The 24,052-nt window shown below is 45.0% G+C and overlaps 1 protein-coding gene across 1 annotated transcript in view; it reads left to right on the forward strand.

The window, feature by feature from the left end:
- The window catches only part of LOC130127199 (protocadherin-15-like), a 409,304-nt gene that overhangs the window by 34,694 nt on the left and 350,558 nt on the right, over window positions 1-24,052 (forward strand). The window contains 1 exon segment of the mRNA XM_056296769.1: window positions 18,690-18,704. Coding sequence (XP_056152744.1) covers window positions 18,690-18,704 — 15 coding nt within the window.

Raw genomic sequence — 24,052 nt, forward strand, 5'->3', positions numbered from 1 at the left:
TTACTCACTCTCTTCTTTACTCACTCTCTCTTACTCTGTCTTTAACCACTCTGTCTTTTACTCACTCTCTCTTACTCTGTCTTTTACTCACTCTCTTCTTTACTCACTCTCTCTTACTCTGTCTTTAACCACTCTGTCTTTTACTCACTCTCTCTTACTCTGTCTTTTACTCACTCTGTCTTTTACCCACTCTGTCTTTTACTCACTCTCTCTTACTCTGTCTTTTACTCACTCTGTCTTTTACTCACTCTCTCTCTTACTCTCTCTCTTACTCTCTTACTCTGTCCTTTACCCACTCTGTTTACTCACTCTCTCTTACTCTGTCTTTTACACACTCTGTCTTTTACTCACTCTCTCTCTTACTCTCTCTCTTACTCTGTCTTTTACTCAATCTGTCTTTTACTCACTCTCTCTTACTCTGTCTTTTACCCACTCTGTTTACTCACTCTCTCTTACTCTGTCTTTTACCCACTCTGTTTACTCACTCTCTCTTACTCTGTCTTTTACTCACTCTGTCTTTTACTCACTCTCTCTTACTCTCTCTCTTACTCTGTCTTTTACTCACTCTGACTTTTACTCACTCTCTCTTACTCTGTCTTTTACTCACTCTGTCTTTTACTCACTCTCTCTTACTCCCTCTCTCTTACTGTCTTTTATTCACTCTCTCTTTTACTCATCCTCTCTTCTACTTAATTCAATTCAATGATGCTTTATTGGCATGACTGCGTTAGTTAAAATTTTGCCAAAGCAAAACAGGCCAACAGAGTAGTAAACAAAAAAGCAAAACAAAACAAAAGGACTAGATATCTGGCAGAAACATAGAACAGCACTTGAACAGCAACTGACAGTAACTGACAGTGTTTTGGTCACTCACTGACCCTTAAGCTATGGCATTCTGACACATATTGTGCCGCAAGGTGTGACCTTTGGCCCTCTCCTAAAATAAGTGGCCATTGTTCTTTCTCATCTAGGAGGAGAACATTTGGATTCTGGTTTTCAATTGTCTCCTGGTATTTTTCTCTTATGTTCTGGAATTTCTCACAATTTAGCAGGAAGTGCATCTCTGTCTCCACCTCACCTGCCGTACAAGGACCACATGTTCTTTGCTATTTTGGTAGCCATGATGTGTTGTGTGTCTGCCCTTTTCAGTGGCTAGACTGTGGTCAGTGAGCCTGTACTTGGTGAGGATGTGTCTCTGCTGACTGTCTCTGACAGTGGACAGTTAGTCAGCCTCTCTTTTACCCATTCACTCTCTCTCTCTCTCTCTCTCTCTCTCTCTCTCTCTCTCTCTCTCTCTCTCTCTCTCTCTCTCTCTCTCTCTCTCTCTCTCTCTCTCTCTCTCTCTCTCGCTCTCTCTCTCTCTCTCTCTCTCTTCTCTTAATCTCCCTCTCTTACGCACTGTCTTTTACTCACTCTCTCATTTACTCACTCTCTCTTTTAGTCACTCTCTCGCTCTTACTCACTCTCTGTTACTCAAACTCTCTTTTACTCACTCTCTCGCTTACTCTCTTTTACCCACTCTCTTACTCTCTTTTACTCACTTTTGATCTTACTCACTCTCTTTTACTCACTCTTTTACCCACTCTCTCTTACTCACTTTTACTCAAACTCTCTTTTACCCACTCTCTCTTACTCTCTTTTACTCACTTTTGATCTTACTCACTCTCTTTTACTCACTCTTTTACCCACTCTCTCTTACTCTCTTTTACTCACTCTCTTACTCTCTTTTACTCACTTTTGATCTTACTCACTCTCTTTTACTCACTCTTTTACCCACTCTCTCTTACTCACTTTTGATCTTACTCACGCTCTTTTACTCAAACTCTCTTTTACCCACTCTCTCTTACTCTCTTTTACTCACTTTTGATCTTACTCACTCTCTTTTACTCACTCTTTTACCCACTCTCTCTTACTCTCTTTTACTCACTTTTGATCTTACTCACATTCTCTTTTACCCACTCTCTCTTACTCACTCTTTTACCCACGCTCTCTCACTCACCTCTCTTTTACTCACTCTTTTACGCACTCTCTTTTACTCATTCTCTCTTTTACTCACACTATCTCTCTCTTACTCTCTTTTACTCACTTTCAATCTCTTACTCACTCTATTTTATTCACTCTCTTTTACTCACTCGCTCCTTTACTCAGTCTCTCTCTTACTCTCTTACTCACTTTCAGTCTTACTCACTCTTTTACTCACGCTCTCTCTTTTACTCAATCTCCCTCTCTTACTCTCTTTTACTCTCTCTTTTACCCACTCTCTCTTTTACTCACCTCTCTCTTACTCTTTTACTCACATTTGATCTCTTACTCACTCTCTTTTACTCACGCTCTCTCTTTTACCCACTCTCTCTTTTACTCCCTCTTTTACTCCCTCTTTTACTCACGCTCTCTTTTACTCACTCATTCTCTCTTACTCTTTTACTCACTTTCGATCTCTTACTCTCTTTTACCCACGCTCTCTTTTACTTACTCACTCTTTTACTCACTCTCTTTTACTCACTGTCTCTCTCTTACTCTTTTATTCACTTTCAATCTCTTAGTCTCTTTTACTCACGCCCTCTCTTTTACTCACCGTCTCTCTCCTACTTTCTTCTACTCACTTTCGATCTGTTACTCGCTCTCTTTTACTCATGCTCTCTTTTATGCACTCTCTCTTTTATCCACTCTTTTACTTTTTATCTCTGTTTTACTCACTCTTACTCTCTCGCTTACTCTCTCTCTTACTCTCTCCCTTACTCACCCTCTCTTACTATCTCTTTTACGCACTCTCTCTTTTACTCACAGTCTCTTACTGTCTGTTTTACTCACACTCTCTTGTACTCATTCTCTCTTTTACTGACTTTTCCATCTCACCCGAGTTTGTTCTTACAAGTGACTTTTTTTTTCTTTTATTACTACAGCACTTGGCAACGCATATCTTCTCATTCAGCCTGCCAGATTTAGATGGCCATAATTTGAATGATTAAAAAGAAGATATTGATTGAAACACTTCGGGTTTAAATTTAGGAGTGTGGACAGACAGATGACAAATTGAAGAAAGAGCAAGGTTCCCTCGTTGACTTCATGGCCATGTTTTTGTGAGTGGAAAGGTTTCTTTCAATGTCAGCGTCCTGTTTTGTATGTGCTCCGGCCCTCTGGCCTCCTCTTTTCCTGCATAGTTCCTCCTCTCCCCCATGTCTCCTTCTCTCCTGCATGGCTCCTCATCTCCCACACAGCTCCCCCTGTCCAACATGTCTCCTCCTGGGTCTCATGGCTCCTTCTCTCCTGCACGGCTCCTTCTCTCCTGCACGGCTCCTGCTCTCCTGCACGGCTCCTCCTCTCCCGTACGACCCCTCCTCTCCTGCATGTGTCCTGATCTCCTGCATGCCTACTCCTTTCCTGTGGGCCTCCTGCTCTCCTGCATGCCTTCTGCTCTCCTGCATGGCCCCTCCTCTTTTGCACGGCTCCTCCTCCTCTCCTGCACAGCTCCTCCTCTCCTGCATGCCCCCTCTCTCCTGCACGGCTCTCGGCGGAGCTTCACGTCAGCCTGACAGAGAACGGCGTCACGTGATCATGTGCAGACTGATGCACAAAGTGATTTCCATAATTACATGTTTTAGAAATGTTGAGGGAGATGAGTACAAGCGCCTGCTTGCAGAGGAGTAAGTGAACACTTAAGGGTGGAGTGTGCAAGGGGAGTAAGTACATAAAGGGAACACAGGAGGAATAAGTGGACACTTAAAAGGGGACGAGAGCACATTTACCGTGATACAGGAGTGCTTTTATTGGGATCGAACAAGCACTGAAGTACAAACGTTCAGTTATTAGGGAATAACCATGCACCAATAACTCAGCTTGAACGAGTTTAGGAGAGTAAATGTGTGCAGAACTCCTTCACATTTTTTTTCCCAGCAAAGTTATTCATTGATTTTCAAGATAACCACAGAAAGTGTTAACGCTTTAAATGACAGGCCATTAATTACACAGAAATAACCTAGTGTAACCGAGCATTTTTCTGCCCGCTGTGGGATTCAGTCCGGGGTTGTACTGCACCACGAGGCGACATCGTTAACCGCTCGACTAAAGGGGGCCGACCCTCTGGCCAGTCGGCCAGTGAGTTTTTCTCGCAGTTTACACTAGTAACCCATTCCATTCCATTATCCAAGCCATCCATTATCCATCCATTATCTGCACCACTTATCCTGCTCTCAGGGTCGCGGGGACGCTGGAGCCTATCCCAGCAGTCATTGGGCGGCAGGTGGGGAGACACCCTGGACAGGCCGCCAGACCATCACAGGGCCGACACACACACACATACACACACACATACACACCTAGGGACAATGTAGTACGGCTGATTCACCTGACCTACATGTCTTTGGACTGTGGGAGGAAACCGGAGCCCCCGGAGGAAACCCACACAGACACAAGGAGACCATGCAAACTCCACACAGAGGACGACCCGGAATGACCCCCAAGGTTGGACTATCCCAAGGCTCGAACCCATGACCTTGTTGCTGTGAGGCGACCGCGCTAACCACTGCACCACTGCGCCGCTAGCCTAGTAGCATTCAAGTGAAATAGTTGAACGAGTAATGTATGAGGAAAACAGGGGTTTTCTATATCTCTAGCTTGTTTCTTTGTCAGTATAATGTGCTGTTAAATACAAGCCAAACAACGCATGGGATAAATTCACAAATGGCATTGCAGCAAACACAAGTATGTTCGAATCCTTTGTGTCACAGAAATAGATAGTAATGTATCCCTTTATTAGATAAAGTTATTAGCATGGATACACAGCCTTGACACGTAGCATGTCTCCTATTTAACGTGTGTGTACTGCAACAGCACGGCAACCACCCGCTGGAGTGGGCCTCTGCTATTATTTCCTCATCAATTGATAAGGGAAAGGGGAAACACATTCAGCTGTCTTCACACACAATGTCTCCCGACGGCGCAGCCAGAGAGTCCTCATCTGTCTACGAGGCCTTCCAAAATATGCAGCATCCTGTCTGTGTGTTTTGGAGCAGAAGACATGAAAATGAGCAGAGTCCGTTTCCACAACACAGTTACCCCGTTACCACCACGGACAGCTGAGCAGCACAGAGACTCTAGAGTCTGTCTGTCCTCCAGCTTCATTTTCTGACTCATGTGGATGTGTGTGCAAGACAGATCCTGGCCGTCCTTGAGGAGAAAAGGTAGAAGGAAATCTTTCAAGGGTAGTGAACAACTTGTCATTACGAGACCATGATGTTGCATGTAAACTTGAGGTATACTGGGAGAAGGATGCTGAATGTGGAGCTGCCAGGGAAGAGGAAGAGAGGAAGGCCAAAGAGGAGGTTTATGGATGTGGTGAGGGAGGACATGCAGGTGGCTGGTGTGACAGAAGACGATGCAGAGGACAGGAAGAGATGGAAACGGATGATCCGCTGTGGCGCCCCCTAACGGGAGCAGCCGAAAGTAGTTGTAGATGTGTTGCATGCAAACTCAAATATATATATATATATATACTAGAAGAGCCCCGCTACAATGTAGCGGTTTGGTTCTCCACCCGTCTAAATCTCCCTCCTCTTCATCCTGCCAGCTAACCGCCTTCCCCCTGCCCCTAAACCCCCCCCCCCACTCCAACTCCCTCCCCCCAAATGCCCAGAATCATCTGAAATGCCGAGAAAAGTGGTTTTTAGCCATTTTTAGAAAATGCATATTTTGCATAATTATGCATAATTATATTTGAATGTTCTGCTATTTTTCTGGTCCTCTCTGGAACAATACCTACCACCTCCAAAAAAAATTAGGATCGTAAGTGCATTTTTGCAAAAATGCATATATTTTGCATAATGCCACATTTCTGTCCCAGAAATTTTTTTTATACAGGTGAAAAAAACAAAGATGCTCAGAATCATCTGAAATGCCGAGAAAAGTGGTTTTTAGCCATTTTTAGAAAAATGCATATTTTGCATAATTATGCATAATTATGCATAATTTTAATTTTCTGGGATTTTTCTCTTACTCTCTGAGACAATACCTACCACCTCCAAAAAGAATTAGGATCATAAGTGCTTTAGTTTTTGGTCCCGCTATCTACACTAACACACACACACACTAACACCACACACACACACACACATTCCGAAAATATATGAGTAGATGTTTTTTGCGTATTTCATGTTAACAGCTTAATGACGTTCTGTCCTTAAGTAGAGCAAGGGATTTAAAGGGGCTCAGTAGGCAAAATACTATTTGGTTTGAATGAGGTGGCAACAAATTGGTGGCAGCCACTGCTGAGCCGCCTCAAGCTGCAGCTGCACCTTGGTCACTGGCTGGCTCCAAAAAACATCCAGTCCAATGAGAGAATTCCCACTTTTACTGTCAAACCCAAAGATTTTTTGGGTTTTTTTTGCAAGAAGCTGAGGTCTGAATCATCAGTTTGGGGTCCACCACACACCGTGAGGGTGGTTATTTTGGAAATTATTGTCCTGTTAAGAAGAAGTTAAGGATTAAAAAAAAGTGTCATGTTGCAGCACGTTCGCCTTGATTGACAGGTGCATCAGCCTGGCTCCAACAACTGACAAGATGGCGGCGAGCCCGGAGCCGAACATTAGGCCTTCAGAACGCCCCTTCATAAATCAATGGGTGACGTCACAGTTACTAGAGTCGTCTCTTTCATACAGTCGATGGTTTGACTGGGAAGGTGTTGTGCGGTCCGATAAATGTCCTTCACAAAACATCATCATGGAAGACAGCAGGTTGAACTGAGCGGTACACAGAGCCGTCGGTAGGATGAGCAGTGTTCTTGTCTCGCCATGTTGATGCACACTGTGCTGCAGCCATTCCGGGGAATAAGACCTTCGTGTCAGGCAGATGTTCCAGGAGAACGGTGCTGAAAACCAGCTTGAAAATTAACGTGTGTGTGTGTGTGTGTGTGTGTGAGACGGGTCACTGAAATATGATGGCTGATGGGCATTTCAGCAGTACATGGGTATTATGTAGATCCATTCATTCATTCATTCATTAGCCGCTTCTCCGGGGTCGGGTCGCGGTGGCAGCAAGCTAAGTAGGGCACTTTAGACGTCTCTCTCCCCAGCAACGCCCTCCAGCTCCTCCTGGGGGATCCCCAGGCGTTCCCAGGCCAGATTGGACATGTGGTCCCTCTAGCGAGTTCTGGGTCTCCTCCCAGTTGGGTGTTCCTTGGAAACCAACAAAGGAAGGCGTCCAGGAGGCATCCTAATCAGATGCCCGAACCACCTCAACTGGCTCCTTTCGACGCGAAGGAGCAGCGGCTCTACTCCGAGCTCCCTCCGGATGTCCGAGCCCCTCACCCTATCTCTAAGGCTGAGCCCAGACACCTTACGGAGGAAACTCATTTCAGCCGCTTGTATCCACGATCTCACCCTTTCGGTCACTACCCAAAACTCATGACCATAGGTGAGGGTTGGAACAAAGACTGACTGGTAGATTGAGAGCTTTGCCTTCTGGTTCAGCTCCCTCTTCACCACAACGGTCCGGTACAATGTCCGCTTTACTGCTGATGCTGCACCAATCCACCTGTCAATCTCCCGCTCCATCCTACCCTTACTCATGAACAAGACCCCGAGATACTTGAACTCCTTCACTTGAGGCAACAACTCATCCCCAACCCGGAGGGAGCAATCCACCATTCCCCGGTAGAGAACCATGGCCTCAGACTTGGAGGTGCTAAGTCTCATCCTGGCCATTTCACACTCAGCTTCTGATGAAGCCAACAAAACCACATCATCTGAGAAGAGCAGAGATGCAATTCGGAGGTTCCCAAAACGGACACACTCCTCACCCTGGCTGTGCCTTGAGGTCCTGTCCATGAATATCACAAACAGAACCGGAGACAAGGGACAACCTTGGTGGAGTCCGACACGCACCGAAAACGTGTTTGACTTTATGCCGAGAATGTGGACACAGCTCTCACTTTGGTTACACAAGGACCGGATGGCTTGTAGCAACTGCCCCAGTACCCCATATGCCCGCATTACCCCCTACAAAGTGCCCCGGGGTACACGGTCGTAAGCCTTCTGCAAGTCCACAAAACACATGTAGACTGGCTGGTCAAAGTCCCACGCCTCCCTCAGTACTTCTGCAAGGGTAAAAAGTTGTTCTACTATTATTATTATTATTATTATTATCCACATATCGGATGTCACCAATGCATGGTGAAAAAACTAAGTTCCCGGTCATTTTTGAGACATTATTCATCTACACACTATGTATAGATCCGATATGTAAAATGGCATATGTCTGGTTCTATTTGGACCAGAACAATAATATCGGTATCTCTGGAAAGGGAACATTCTCCTCTGTCTTGTCACAATGGCTGATATGAAATTTAGGGAGGCCACAGCCCCGCTAAAAGCGATCTAATAACGTCCATGCCTGCCATGGCCACTACGGGGTTAATTTTCAGTGGCTCCATAATCCAAGTTTCTTCTAAATATATTAAGCTACATATGAAAAGGTTTGGTGCTTTTATCACAAAATGCACAGTCCTTATGAATATTGGAGCAAAGCTGCCCCACTACCACACAGGTCGATAGCTTCTCGCGTCCGGCCTTCTCCTGCATTCCTGGTTTTCCATTCTCACGAAGGTTGAGAACATTTAGTCGGCGAGTCTGCAGAGCACACGTGTCAGTGTTGTGAAATTGGATAGGCCCGGCGCCTCTGAATGTTGCTCGGCTGTGGAGCAGTGTTCGAGAAGCCTGGCTTTTCAGGTACTCACGACCCTCTCATAAAGCATGGCTGACATGCCCGCATTTAAAGTCTGGCTGAAACTTCTGTGGGTTTAAAAGGATGAAAGCTTTTATTTATTCGATCATACTGAAAGGAGGCGGCTTACAGGTCCTGCAGATATGCAGCTATATAATACGTGAGCCCAATATCGAAGCAACTAAGACAGGGAAAGGTGACTTTATCAGTCCAGGAAGAGTCAGTCTAAAAAGACTTAATTCATGTCTGTATTATATAAAGTTCATGCAGTACATCTCCCTCTGTTGTGACGCAGACACTTTACCTGCTGCTGTAACTTGAGAAGCAGAAACTGAGACTACCCGAGAGAGAGAGAGAGAGACAGAGAGAGAGAGAGGGAGAGAGACTAAGAGAGAGACTATGAGACAGAGAGAGAGAACGAGAGAGACTACGACACAGAGCGAGAGAGACTATGAGAGAGAGCAAGAGAGAGACAACGAGAGAGAGACCATGAGACAGAGAGAGCAAGAGAGAGAGAGACTATGAGACAGAGAGAGAGAGAGTGAGAGAGACTACGACACAGAGCGAGAGAGACTATGAGAGAGAGCAAGAGAGAGACTACGAGAGAGACTATGAGACAGAGAGAGCAAGAGAGAGAGACTACGAGACAAAGCGAGAGAGACTATCAGAGAGAGCAAGAGAGAGACTACGAGAGAGAGAGACTATGAGACAGAGAGAGCAAGAGAGAGAGACTATGAGACATAGAGAGAGAGAGTGAGAGAGACTACGAGACAGAGCGAGAGAGACTATGAGAGGAGAGCAAGAGAAGAGACTACGAGAGAGAGAGACTATGAGACAGAGAGAGCAAGAGAGAGAGACTATGAGACAGAGAGAGCAAGAGAGAGAGACTAGGCGAGAGAGAGAGGGGGAGAGAGAGACTATGAGACAGAGAGAGCAAGAGAGAGACTACGAGACAGAGCGAGAGAGACTATGAGAGAGAGCAAGAGAGAGACTACGAGAGAGAGAGACTATGAGACAGAGAGAGCAAGAGAGAGAGAGACTATGAGACAGAGAGAGAGAGTGAGAGCGACTACGAGACAGAGCGAGAGAGAGTGACTACGAGAGAGAGACTAGGTGAGAGAGAGAGGGGGAGAGAGAGACTATGAGACAGAGAGAGCAAGAGAGAGAGACTACGAGACAGAGTGAGAGAGACTATGAGAGAGAGCAAGAGAGAGACTACGAGAGAGAGAGACTGAGACAGAGAGAGCAAGAGAGAGAGAGACTATGAGACAGAGAGAGAGAGTGAGAGAGACTACGACACAGAGCGAGAGAGACTATGAGAGAGAGCAAGAGAAGAGACTACGAGAGAGAGAGACTATGAGACAGAGAGAGCAAGAGAGAGAGACTATGAGACAGAGAGAGCAAGAGAGAGAGATACTATGAGACAGAGAGAGCAAGAGAGAGAGACACTATGAGACAGAGCGAGAGAGACTATGAGAGAGAGCAAGAGAGAGACTACGAGAGAAAGAGACTATGAGACAGAGAGAGCAAAAGAGAGAGACTATGAGACAGACAGAGAGAGAGTGAGAGAGAGTACAAGAGACAGCAAGAGAGAGAGAGACTACGAGACAGAGCGAGAGAGACTATGAGAGAGAGCAAGAGAGAGACTACGAGAGAGAGAGAGAGACTATGAGACAGAGAGAGAGAGAGTGAGGGGGAGTACAAGAGACAGCAAGAGAGAGAGCGACTACGAGAGAGAGACTAGGCGAGAGAGAGAGGGGGAGAGACTACGAGAGAGAGAGAGAGAGAGAGAGAGAGACTACGAGAGAGAGAGCGACTACGAGAGAGAGAGAGAGAGAGAGAGAGAGAGAGACTACGAGAGAGAGAGCGACCACGAGAGAGAGAGAGAGAGAGAGAGAGAGAGAGAGACTACGAGAGAGAGAGCGACCACGAGAGAGACAGAGAGAGAGAGACTACGAGAGAGAGGGAGAGACTAGGCGAGAGAGAGAGAGAGAGAGAGAGAGAGACTACGAGAGAGAGAGAGAGAGAGAGAGAGAGAGAGAGAGAGAGAGAGAGAGAGAGAGACCACGAGAGAGAGAGAGAGAGAGAGAGAGAGAGAGAGAGAGAGAGAGAGAGAGAGAGAGAGAGAGAGAGAGAGAGAGAGAGAGAGAGAGAGAGAGAGAGACTACGAGAGAGAGAGAGAGAGAGTCTAGGCGAGAGAGAGAGAGGGGGAGAGAGAGGGAGTAAAGGAATTAATCCAAAGGGAGAAATAAGAAATAGCAGGGTGGAAGTGGAGAAAGGAGTGCTATAAAGACAGAGTCATAGATGCCCCATAGAGAACAAATGGGTGGTTAGTAATTAATGAGGGGCATCAGCTTGCAATGAAGGATAAAAAGGCACTCAAGCAAGAGATATGCATCTGTCATCTGCTGCCTGCACACACACACACCAGACACACACACACACACACACACACTGGGGTGATGTAACTAGTGAACGCTGTTCCACGGCTCACACATCAATCTGTTTGTTTTAGACTTGTTTTCTTATTTGGATAAACACAATATGGCGCTCCATTATAGTTTAGATTTGCAGTACAACGTGTCCATGCTCCTTAAATAGCTTCCGTCGTTTATTCAATTGCATACAATCAGATGAGCACGCTAACAGCTAGCGTTACGTAGTTCTGCTAATGTGAAAGTGGATTCGGGAGGACGAGTACTAAAATGTACAGTGTTGGCATTTTAGGACATCTGCCTTCATATCCGGGGACAACTTAATTTGGTCTTTGGAAATAAGATAAGTGTAAGCTTCCTGGCTGTTAGGTCATCCTGTTTTGTTCTGAGGAACAACCGACAACGCTCTCTAGGTATACCCAGTTGGGAGAGTTACCCCAGATGAGAGGGCAGTTAGCCACCTCCCTCTCTCTGTGATGCCACATGGGTTGTAGAGAATATGAAGAATGGACTGTAAGAACGAGGGGGAGAGAAAAACAAAAGGTGAGGGGGGGGGCTAGACTGGGTGGTAATGAAGAGAGAGAGAGAGAGAGAGAGAGATTTGATTTTACAGATCAGTTAAGCACTACAATTGGTATACAGAAAAAGGACATCAACTATAAGAGGGCAAGTGAAAAAGAAAGAAAATATCAGCCAACAATACAGAAAGAGAAGAGCAGGTCTTCATCATCTCCCAATGAGCACAGTACTTCCCCTATTGCCCATTTAAGTCTGTAAGGCTCCAGATTGTCTACCATTTTGTGGTAGACACAGGGTCCACACGGCCCACTGCCTGGGCCTGATCCTTACAACTCAGCCAGACAGCTAATTTGGCACTAGCTACTATGAAGTTTATAAGTATGTGTGCACCTTTCTTGCTGGCTAGATATTTGGGGCTACAAACAACTGAAAAGAAAAAGCCCCCCCACCCCAAGCCCAAAAACCGACCCCTGAACAACTCAAACACACCGATCAATCTGGAACACGGTGTTAGAGTTTCACGCGGTGAACAACAAAGACATGCCTTCCTGTGGTCAGGATCCAGGTGCGCTTTGTGGTCTGTTTGTGGCTATTGCTCTGTGCACAGTCTTGCACCGGAGGTCAGCTGACCACTTTTCAACCAGTAGCTTGTACAGGGACCCCCAGCAGCCTTCCGGGGAAGAGCCTGGGCCAGAAAACTCTGACCCACCTCGACGCCTTCATGGCCTGCAGAGACTAAAAGTGCCTCAGCTTCAGACACAGCATGCAAGTTGCCCTTTTCCCCAGGTCCTCAAACTTACCCAGCCACGGGATCGGGAAAGAAAGGAGTCGGCCCTCCACAGAAAATGGGAGTCTGTGGCTTACCCACTTCCCACCACTGCCTCAGTGAATCCAAATGAGCTTTTATACTTTGTCAGCAGACCCCAAAACTGTTCAAAGCTCTGACAGGAAACACTATCCTGCTGCAATTTGTTGAAATGCCAAATGACTTCTTGCCCCAAGAGAAATGATCAAATCTGCAGTGATGAGATGGTGATCAGGGAAGCCAGCTGGAGTAATGGAGCTACCGAGTAGACTGGATGCAAGTGACTTTGAAATGTAGACCCTGTCTAGCCTGGCTGCACTCACCCTGTTATTGCTCACCCTGAGCACGTGTACTGTCGAGCAGCGGGGTGTTTCAGCCTCCGCGCATCTAGTAAACCTAACCGAGTACCTATTCTGCCTAAGCTACCAGACGACTGAATGTGTGGTTCCTCACTTGTCCTGCCCATGGTGAAATCAATGGTGCAGCTCCAATCCCCACCTAGAGTAGATGTCCATATCCAACTTGCTCTCCTACGGCCAACAAAATCTCCTCCACCGTCATGCTGGTTTCTGGCGGGCCTATCCGGATCCCATGACGGATGGATGGAGGAGGCGTCTTGGGAGGATGCCATTCCTCCTGAAAACCACCCGACAAAACCAATGAACACTCAGTAAAAAGTATTAAGAAAGGTTACCTGATCATGCACACAGGACAGATGATGGATACAGGGGGAAATCAAACAATTCAAACTCCATGCCAATCTCCCATCCACCATACTAACTCACGCTCACACCCCCAACCCCCCAGTATGCAGCACAGAGAGAGAGAGAGAGAGAGAGAGAGAGAGAGAGAGAGAGAGAGAGAGAGAGAGAGTCAAGTCAAGGTTATCTGTATGGCCCTAAATCACAGCTACAGGCCCAGGGAGGGTTTACAGTCACATTACATTCACATTACATTCTCCAAAAATGGGTAACTAAAGTGAGCTACAATGTTTGGCGCCCCCTATCGTTAGACACAGGAAAAACCCTCACAGTCAAATAAATGGGAGCAAGCTTGGGGACAGCATCAGTCCGCAAGAGCGTGGGTTGGGTATGGCAAGGTGTGGCCAGTGGCGCCCCCAGAATGTTTTCATCGGGGTGGCCAAATGGGGCCACTGAAAATCTTGGGGTGGCACACCAAAACCAAAAGCCATGACTGAATTTCGGGAATTCTATGCTGCTGTTGTTAGTATACTGTATAGTCTAGTTGAAAACTGTCAGTATGAGAGTTAAGAAACATATACATTATTGATTTAAATGAACAGCACCTAATGTAAAATATCAGATAGAAGCATATTATGCATAATCAGAAGCATATTCTGCATATGCGACTCGTGCCTGGGGGGGCAGCGGGGGGGCCAGGGATAGTATCAGGGTGGCCGTGGCCACCCCTTGGGGGCGCCACTGGGTGTGTGGCAGCTGCCATACCTTGGCTGCCTGGTCAGTGTGAAATAATATATTTCAGTTACACATTTCTCAGTGTTTTAAAATGGTCCTATTACTGTAGCGGAATCATTCATTGCACGAAGCCGAACAAAATCGAGTGAATCGGCGCCTCACTCGGCTCAACTCCTGTCGTCAGACTCGATAGTGAGAGTAGCTCTCGCTTTCTCGCTCTCGCTCTCTCTCTGCGTGTGTCACGTGTGTTGTTAACTCCCGCGGGCGCCAGAAACAGCGAGGAAGAAGAGCGTGTGTGCTGGGTAGCTAGCTAGTAACTGTAGCATACGCGATGGAGGACTTTGAAATTAAACGAAAACTCTGTGACAACAGTAAGAGTCTAACTTGCTTTAACCGTTGCCTTGGTCAAGTTCAGTTGGCGGAGATGGTGTAAACTACTAATAAGACACGTTAGCCCCTAGCTAACGGGTCTGACCCTTTAGCCGAGCGGTTAGTGATGTCGCCTTGTGGTGCAGTACACCCCGTATCGAATCCCGCACCGGGCAAGAAAATAACCGGTTAAATAACTATAATGCATGGAGTTATATTCCACAAATACTTGCATCAGAACTTGTGATATAACCCTAAGGTGTAATACTCTTAGAAGCTTTAATGTCCGTAATCCCACCTGGGAATTTCGCTCTAGATATCATCACCCGGGTCTATGTTGGAATCATGGGTGTAGTTTGGCTAAGGCAAGTGGGGTCACTTCGCCCCCTAGCGTCCAGAGGTGCAAACTGCAACTCATGGAACGTTTGTTGACTCTTTCGCAAGTAAGTTCTAAAATGTGTCAATGCCAAATGTTGACAATTCCTGTATTCCGGTGCTTGCTTATACCATGTTATAAACATAAGGTACACAACATTGTGTTCACAGAGGCCAGGTGACTGGTAAGCCAATCTTATCATGGCTGTTGGTCGTTGCCTTATTTGTTGTTAGTGGTTAGTTTACCCTCAGTGAGAAATTAAGTTTTTTGAATCTAACTGAATGGACGATTATTCATAGAAGCCACGCTTCCCCCAAAAGAAGGGACCAGTAAAAAAAAATGAAATGAAATGATGAGAAAGTCTTAATTTTTGTTTGTTTGTGTTTTTTTTTTATTTCCAATGCGTGAGTCTCTCTCCTGTCCTGGAAGAATGAATCGAGCAGTGCCCCCCCCCATCCCCCCTCTTGCAACGCCCCTGGTTGTAGACAGTATCTGCGTTGTCTTGCAAGTCCTGAACCTAATGACTATAAAATAACAGATGTGAAAGCACCAGAACCAGACTCTGGTTCAGACCTTGGTTTGGACTTTCAAGTGTGAAAGGGACCTGAAAACAGCCAAGAGCGAGCCATAATCCTGAAAATGGACATCTTTAATTTGGTTGTTATAATTTTTTTAATTATACATATTATTACTGAGAATAATATGTTGTTTATTATTGATGTAGCCATTTTAGCTGGTGAAGGAGAACGGGCTTTGCAAATAGCAACATAGCTTCATTACCGTGATTTATTTGAACATGTCTTGTTTGTATTTCTTTATGATTATAGGACCAGAGGCCACGGCAGCTCCATATTGATAGGAAGCTATGTTTACCATGTTTTAAGAAACTCGCAGAATCAGTTAATTGGATAGCTTTAGTAGGCCTTTTGTTTTGATTTGTGTAATTAGTGTAGGTTGGTCAGTAAAACTTAGCCTATTATTCGCCTATAAAATGTTATGAGAGAGTGTTCAAGAGGACGCAGTAAACTGACATTACACTGTTCTTTCTTTATTCAACGCAAACGATAAGATTGTAGCATATCAGGATTTGGTAACCTAGCAACGAACGGAGGTGGGCTTTTTTGGGGGTGGTCTTTGAGTGAGAGTCAAGAGGAAGTGGGCGTCTTCATGCTGGTGCGAGTCGTGGGTGTAATAACAAAGGGCAATAAAACTCACCGGTTGACCTGACATGGTGTCCCCGGGCCTCATTATGGGTTGAAACATTTCCATGTTGGGTAACACTTTAGTATGGGGAACATAGTCACCATTAATTAGGTGCTTATTAGCATGCAAATTAGCGACATATTGGCTCTTAATTGGTCATTATTAATTACTTATTAATGCCTTATTCTGCATGGCCTTATTATACAACCAGTAAGCCATTAACTATGAGTTTTCCCTCTATGACCTCAAAAGTAGTGCTTATTAGTAGTACCATCTCAGTATGCTCTGCTTAGTATGGCCTTTATAAGGTGGTAGTACCACAAGAAGAGTTATTCTCCCTTACTAACACTTAATGAATATGGTCTGTTCTTACATAACAACACACAAAACTACAAGTGTTCATAGTGTTAAATTACTCTAAATTAAGTTTCTGTTACGTAGAATATGTTCCCCATACTAAAGTGACATCTTGATCATTACTAATTCACTAGTAATTAAGTTTTTTTTACTTAGAATATGTTCCCCATACTAAAGTGACATCTTGATCATTACTAATTCACTAGTAATTAAGTTTTTTTTTACTTAGAGTATGTTCCCCGTACTAAAGTGTTACCCAATATTGTAGCCTAATTGCGGGTGCAACCGCAAAAGGGAAGCACGTCCATAATACTTGCCATAAACAAAGTGTGGTTAAAATGTTAAAACATCGCCTGTGCACGTTATTGGACATCTTAATTGTAACAGAAGAGGCGGAGGAGCACAGCAGAGTGTTCATGCAGGCCACGTGTTTTCGCTCGCTATATCATCTATTTTTTGGCAACCCCCCCCTCCCCCCTCCCCCATCAGAAAGTCAAACCACGTGGTTGGAATTCCCAGGGGCATAGATTTATAACCACAGGCCTTGTTCCAAAGCAATTTTGAACCATTGATAATCTTGGGAAAATAAAGTGTTGACCGTGTGGTTTTCTCCAGTGGGGGTTTTGTCCGTTTACCGGTGACCATTTTTTTTGTATTTTTTGTAGCCATCTTTAATTTTGTGGAAAAAAAGTTTCACGTTGAAAACATGAAAAACAATAATGCATGCTCGCCATATTATGATCTGTAGCAGGGCCGAGGCGTCCCACCTGTGGCGGGGGATACAGGTTCCGTTGCGGGCGATGAGGACTGTCGAGGTGGATCAGTCCAGGCTCTGGCTGTATTAGGGTGACGCAGTTGTATCAATGAATTAAATGGTCGTAGCTAACTGCCGGCACAGAGCCACGTGGTTGACCCGGAATGAGAATGTGAGGGACTTGATTTGATGTCACGTGATTTCGGAGTTGACGTCATCTGACTTTGCCATACCTCGGCTTCTGGTGAATCGACGCCCCTGTCAGTCCGTCCATCCACCAGGACAGACAGTGTTGTGGGGTTAGCGACGCAGAAACAGATTTACAAAATGAATACAAAAAGACATGCATCTTAGGGTTAACACTCCTGTCTGTGTCCCCGAGCAAGGCAGTAGGAAGAAACAACGAGTTGGGTCCAAGGGTACTGCACGGTGGCTGCCCACTCCTCTTAGCTACACAGTGAGGAGGGCTTAAATGCAGAGAGTAAATCTCATTTGTATGCATGTTCACAATGACTAATAAATATTCTATTCTATTCTATTCTATTCTATTCTATTCTGTTCTTTTCTATTCTGTTCTGTTCTATTCTATTCTATTCTATTCTGTTCTGTTCTATTCTATTCTATTCTATTCTATTCTGTTCTGTTCTATTCTATTCTGTTCTATTCTATTCTATTCTGTTCTGTTCTGTTCTGTCCTATTCTATTCTGTTCTATTCTATTCTATTCTGTTCTGTTCTGTTCTGTTCTATTCTACACTGTTCTATTCTATTCTGTTCTGTTCTATTCTGTTCTATTCTATTCCATTCTATTCTGTTCTATTCTATTCGATTCTATTCTGTTCTGTTCTATTCTGTTCTGTTCTATTCTGTTCTATTCTATTCTATTCTATTCTATTCTGTTCTATTCTATTCGATTCTATTCTGTTCTATTCTATTCTATTCTATTCTATTATGTTCTATTCTATTCTATTCTGTTCTATTCTATTCTATTCTATTCGATTCGATTCTATTCTATTCGATTCGATTCTATTCTATTCGATTCTATTCTATAAAAGCACTTTGCACTTGACTGCAGGTAGCGAGAGTGTCAGAGAGGAAAACCATAGTTCCACTACCTGCACCGTAGCCATGCAGTAGTCCTTTATTAAAAATGAAGTATTCAGTGTAATTCAGCAAAAGAATGCATTCAACATAGTCCTCACACTGAAGGATTTGCCTCATCATCCTCTCTCCGTGGGGACCTTGATGAGGAATAACACACACGTGCACACGCACACGCGAGAGATTATGTAGAATTAATTTAAAAAAATGTTTTTCCATATAGGAGGGCAGAAAGTTATCTGCTCACCCAGAACATTCAGGAAATGTTATGCTACGACTGTCATGTAGGGATGAAGAGGTAAATTCATGTTGTTAATCCTCCAGTGATATGAATGAATGTGTTTGAGGCAGGGATATCCATACACACATGGTGCAAAACATGCAATCCCCCCCCATCTCTCTAGCTAGCTAGCTAGCTAGCAGACTAGCTAGTCATTATTTTTTAAAGCCTCAAATTCATCCTATACGCTGTTTCTTCGATGTCTTTTCTGCAATTCATTGCTTTAATACTATGTCCTTGTTTTCTCCAAAGCACTGACTTTCTTATCCTTGCTCCTCCTTTTCCTTCCTTCCTTCCTTCCGTCCTTGGTTGTGTGATGGTGGGACGTGGTCACCTGCAGACTGGCAGTATGAGGGTAAGATCGCTTCCTTCTTTTTTGGTCCTCTCTCCTCTTTCCTTCATCCCTTTCCTCCCACCCATTGTCCCATTTTCCCCCCCTCGCCCATATTTCTCTCTTTAGCGCCCACCTCTCCTCCCTTTCTAATTTCCTCTCTCCCTCTCCCTCTGTCAGCTGCATGTTCAGTGACTGTGCTGTTTGATTAACCTCGCGTAACCCTTCAGCGCAGATAGTCTGGACTACATCTATCATTACCAATGGATGCTGGACCTCTCCTCCTTTCTCTTTCTCTTTCTCCACCCCCCTTCTCTCTCTGGTGCCCTCCCATAGCTCTATTTAGTTCATTTTTATCCCCAGCCTTTCTCTCCACAGATCACTTATCCATTGCTATCGTCTGTCTCTTTCTATGTGCCGTTACCTTTCTACCTTTTTCCTCCTCCTTCCTAAATCTCTCTCTACCCCCACTGCTTTGCCTTTCTCTCACACCCTCGCTGTGTTGCTCATCTTTTCATCTCTTTCCTCCCCTCCATCTGTCTCAAATGGACTTTCCCTCTCCCCCTTGCTACACCGCCATCCCTTTTTTCCCCTTCTTCCCCTCCTCCTTTATTATTCTAAATTATTTTGTATTACATTCCTCTTTCCCTTTCCCCCCCTCTCTATTAACGTCCTTCTCACAGTAGCCTATACTTCTGCTGACAGGCATGGGTGCAAGTCCAGGAATACTGGGATGGCACCCAGCGCTTTACCTGTGCCCCCGTCCATAGGGTTAGTGGTTGTGTCGGTCAGTATGTGGATTGACAAGGCCATACCGGATCGGTCAAGGCCTGGGTTAACAATGGCTGTCAGTGGTGCTGTGCCCTCACAGGGTATCGATGGAAACTATAAAATCCACTGTGGTGACCCCTGGGAAACAGGGGACAAGCTGAAAGAAGAAGTAGCCTAAACTTCTAATAGAGATTATATCTGGCATTACCTAGCGTAGTAAAGCTTCTCCACCTGTGTTCCCCCTCTCCCTTCTTTTTTACCCCTCCCCCCTTTTCTCCCCAATTGTACTTGGCATATTACGCCACTCTTCTGAGCCGTCCCGGTCGTTGCTCCACCCCCTCTGCCGATCCGGGGAGGGCTGCAGACTACCACCTGCCTCCTCAGATACGTGTGGAGTCGCCAGCCGCTTCTTTTCACCTGACAGTGAGGAGTTTCACCAGGGGGACGTAGCGCGTGGGAGGATCACGCTACTCCCCCCAGTCCCCCCTCCCCCCTCCGAACAGGCGGCCCGATCAGCCAGAGGAGGTACTAGTGCAGCGACCAGGACACATACCCACATCCGGCTTCCTACCCGCAGACACGGCCAATTGTGTCTGTAGGGATGCCCGACCAAGCCGGAGGTAACACAGGGATTCAAACCGGTGACCCCTGTGTTGGTAGGCAACGGAATAGACCGCCACGCTACTTGGACACCCTCCCTCTCTCCGTTTTAGTTCTTCTCTTTTCAACATTGGCAAGTCTTGTGCTGCCTCTTAATCAGCATTGTGTGGTTATCCGTAGCAGTAATGTCGTTACTTTTTCCAGTAATAAAGAAGTACTCCAGCACAGGCAAGTTAAAAATTCAGTTTTTGTGATTAATACAGTTATCAATCAATCAAGCTGCATTTTTATAGCACTTTTCTAGCTGCAACAGCCACTCAAAGCGCTTTCAGTTACAAACCCCAATTCCAATGAAGTTGGGACGTTGTGTGAAACGTGAATAAAAACAGAATACAATGATTTGCAAATCCTTTTCGACCTGTATTCAATTGAATACACTACAAAGACAAGATATTTAATGTTCAAACTGATAAACTTTATTGTTTTTTTGCAAATATTCACTCATTTTGAATTTGGTGCCTGCAACACGTTCCAAAGAAGCTGGGACAGGGGCAACAAAAGACTGGGAAAGTTGAGGAATGCTCAAAAAACACCTGTTGGGAACATTCCACAGGTGAACAGGTTAACTGGAAACAGGGGAGTGTCATGATTGGGTATAAAAGGAGCATCCCTGAAAGGCTCAGTCGTTCACACGCAAGGATGGGGCGAGGTTCACCACTTTGTGAACAAATGCTTGGGCAAATAGTCCAACAGTTTAAGAACAACGTTCCTCAACGTACAGTTGCAAGGAATTTAGGGATTTCATCATCTATAGTCCATAATATCATCACAAGATTCAGAGAATCCAGAGAAATCTCTGTACGTAAGCGGCAAGGCCAAAAACCAACATTGAATGCCCGTGACCTTCGACCCCTCAGGCGGCACTGCATGAAAAACCGACATCATTCTGTAAAGGATGTTACCACGTGGGCTCAGGAACACTTGGGAAAACCATCGTCAGTTAACACAGTTCGTCGCTAAACCTACAAGTGCAAGTTAAAACTCTACCATGCAAAGCCAAAGCCATATATCAACACCACCCAGAAACGCCGCCGGCTTCTCTGGGCCGGTGCTCATCTGAAAAAGACTGACAGCTCAACCTCAACTTTCACACCAATGACTCATGACTCCACGTAGACTTGAGCCATGTGACATGAAAGGGTTGATAAATTCCCCAAGACCAAAGATAAAATTCTTTAAACTATAATTGCTTATCCACTTTGAACCAATCTGTAATAAATACATTTTTTTTTTGCATTCATCTACTACTACTACTACTACTACTACTACTACTACTACTTTCGGCTGCTCCTGTTAGGGGTCACCACAACAGATCATCTGTTTCCACCTCTTCCTCTCATCTGTGTCTTCCTCTGTCACACCAGCCACCTGCATGTCCTCCCTCACCACATCCATAAACCCCCTCCTTGGCCTTCATGATTTGATGAAATTCAGTATGTTAACTATTACTCTGTCGTTAAAAATTTGATGAAGAGCACTATGGCAGTGTGGAGTGTGGACTAGGTGTCCTGAATTAGGTTAAATGACTCAGGACAGATAAATTGGTTCCCCACTCTGAATGAAGACACTAGAGTTGAAACCATTTAAAAGACTGAAAGCAAGCATTCATTAAAAGTCCTTCGGTAGCGGGAGAGAGCCCTGTGGGTGCAGCCCCACAGTCTCCAGCTCTTTCCCTGGCTCTGGTATGTCTTCATTTGGGGTGTGGAACCAATTTATCTGTCATGAGTCGATTAGACTAGTTCAAGACAGCCGGTTCAAACCCCACTCTGCCATGAGCACATAATGACTTATTTAGGACTTGAAACTCAAAGTTTGGGACCAAGGATCTGACTTGGGACTTGAGTGCTAAGACTTCGAGACTTACCCGTGATCTGGCAGGGGTGGGTCCAGATTATTTTCCAGTGGGGGGCACAGTTAAACAGGGGGGAGGGGAGAGGCATTGGGGGGGGGGGCAAAAGCAACAATGGAAATGAAGGCTGTGCCACCGGCCTCGCTCTTTAACATTGAGACTGCTAAATGGAATCGGTTACTTCTCTGAAATTGTGCAGTTACACAGTGTATTTATGTCTTCATCGTGTTTTTGTTGGCTACATTAACTCTTTCCCCTTGTAAGGAAGGTGCATATAAACTTTTCATTTTGCACTGTCAGCATTAACATTCCGATGGACCTGTCCCCTTGTTTATGATATTCTCATCAACATCTGGCTCTTAAGTGCAATCAGGGAGGCTGGAAATCATTTCGAGTTGGGGATGCTGAAGGTCAATGGACTACAATGTAATGAACTGAACAGACAGGATCATTTACACCTAATGAGTTTAGCCAAAGAACCTCACATGGGGCAGAAAGTCAAAACGATTACATGACTGCACAATGCACATCTAAAGACATGAATATTGTGAAACCTGGCTTGGTATACCAATGATAAAAGCTTACGCAGTGTGCACATCGTAAGAAAATGTCTCTAACTCAGCTATCAAAAACTGTATTAACAATACATGCATCTGTTCAATAACGTTAACTCGTATTACTGCTGAATTGATAGGCAACGGTAAATGTTTTGTAGAGCAGCTATAGAAAAACAGCCAAATTAAACTACTTCGTAAACATCAGAGCAACCACAGAAATCATGCGCGGGAGAAGAGACAGAGAGGGTGGAGTGCCAAACTACAACAACCTGGTTCCACACAAGTGCCAGAAACAGCAAATGCTGACACACACTAAACGAAGTTAAACCACCAAACCAGGTAGCAGTCATTAAAAACCTAAAGCAATGAGTATACGGCCCTACACTGCAAACCTCTGCTGTCCTTCAAGAGTGTCACAAATCACAACCAAAGAGACTACATATTATACATGTGTAACCGGTGGTGTCTGGCGTGCGTTGTGTTCAATAAATTGGCCCAGACCAGGATATATTTGGAGGCAATTTCCGTTTATACTCTGACAAACTTAAAAAAAAAGAAGCAAAATCCTCCGGTCAATAGGCTCTGTGCATAACTGTAGTCCCCTGACTTCCGGTTTCTCCTGCCAGTGGTCATACCAGTTTCCTGTTTGTTGGCATGCGCTCTTGACAATGGCATATTTTTCGCGATGCCTGCAAGATTTACCATGGATAAATGCCAACGACATGCACAGAATTGTCGACAAACTTTCACCCACACCTACCAGCAAACGGGTGGAAAGTTTCAAGTTGTACATATAAAGTTACGTCCACAATCAACAAACAGGAAAGTGGTATGACCGCTGCTGTAGAAACCGGAAGTCAGTGGACTACAGTTATTCACGGAAGCCATAGCGACATTTACTGTTTAGCCCCTCTCTCATTTACAACACAAAAGGCCGATAATGTTGCAGTCAATACATTAAAATATTTAAAACATACCTGACAAGGTTAAAAAAGAACCAATGTCCTCCGGTCAGTAGCGGCACATACTCTTCAGCCCCAAATAACACAGGAATATGTTAGCATGCTACAAGGTAAGTTTAAGCCAGCAAGTATTTACAGGAAACGTGTCTCTTGCCTCTCTCGTGTACAATACAAAAGGCAGGAAATGAAGGCGGGAAACGTAATGTATAGAGGGGGACCCACTGAAGTGACCGCGGGGGAACAGGAATTGAACAAACTTTCCGCATATTGACTCTGGAGCCATAGCATGTCAGGTTAACAAACGTTTAGTAAGTATGCACAAATTTTGTGTGATTACAATACTGCAGCGAATTCGGGGGACAACGCAACCACAGGAACTGCCGCGGCCGGGAAGCGAACCCGTATCGCTCGCACCGCAGGAGACATCGCTAACCGCTCGACTAAAGGGTCAGACTCGCCAGCCAGAGGCCAGCGTGTCTTCTTATCCACGCACGTTACAATACCATATATTATGTGCTTTGTATTGTGATGACCTGCTTTGATTTTCTTTTCAACTTCATTTGTTGACTCCAT

This window comes from Lampris incognitus, chromosome 17 (genome assembly GCF_029633865.1).
Source record: "Lampris incognitus isolate fLamInc1 chromosome 17, fLamInc1.hap2, whole genome shotgun sequence".
Taxonomy (NCBI): domain Eukaryota; kingdom Metazoa; phylum Chordata; class Actinopteri; order Lampriformes; family Lampridae; genus Lampris; species Lampris incognitus.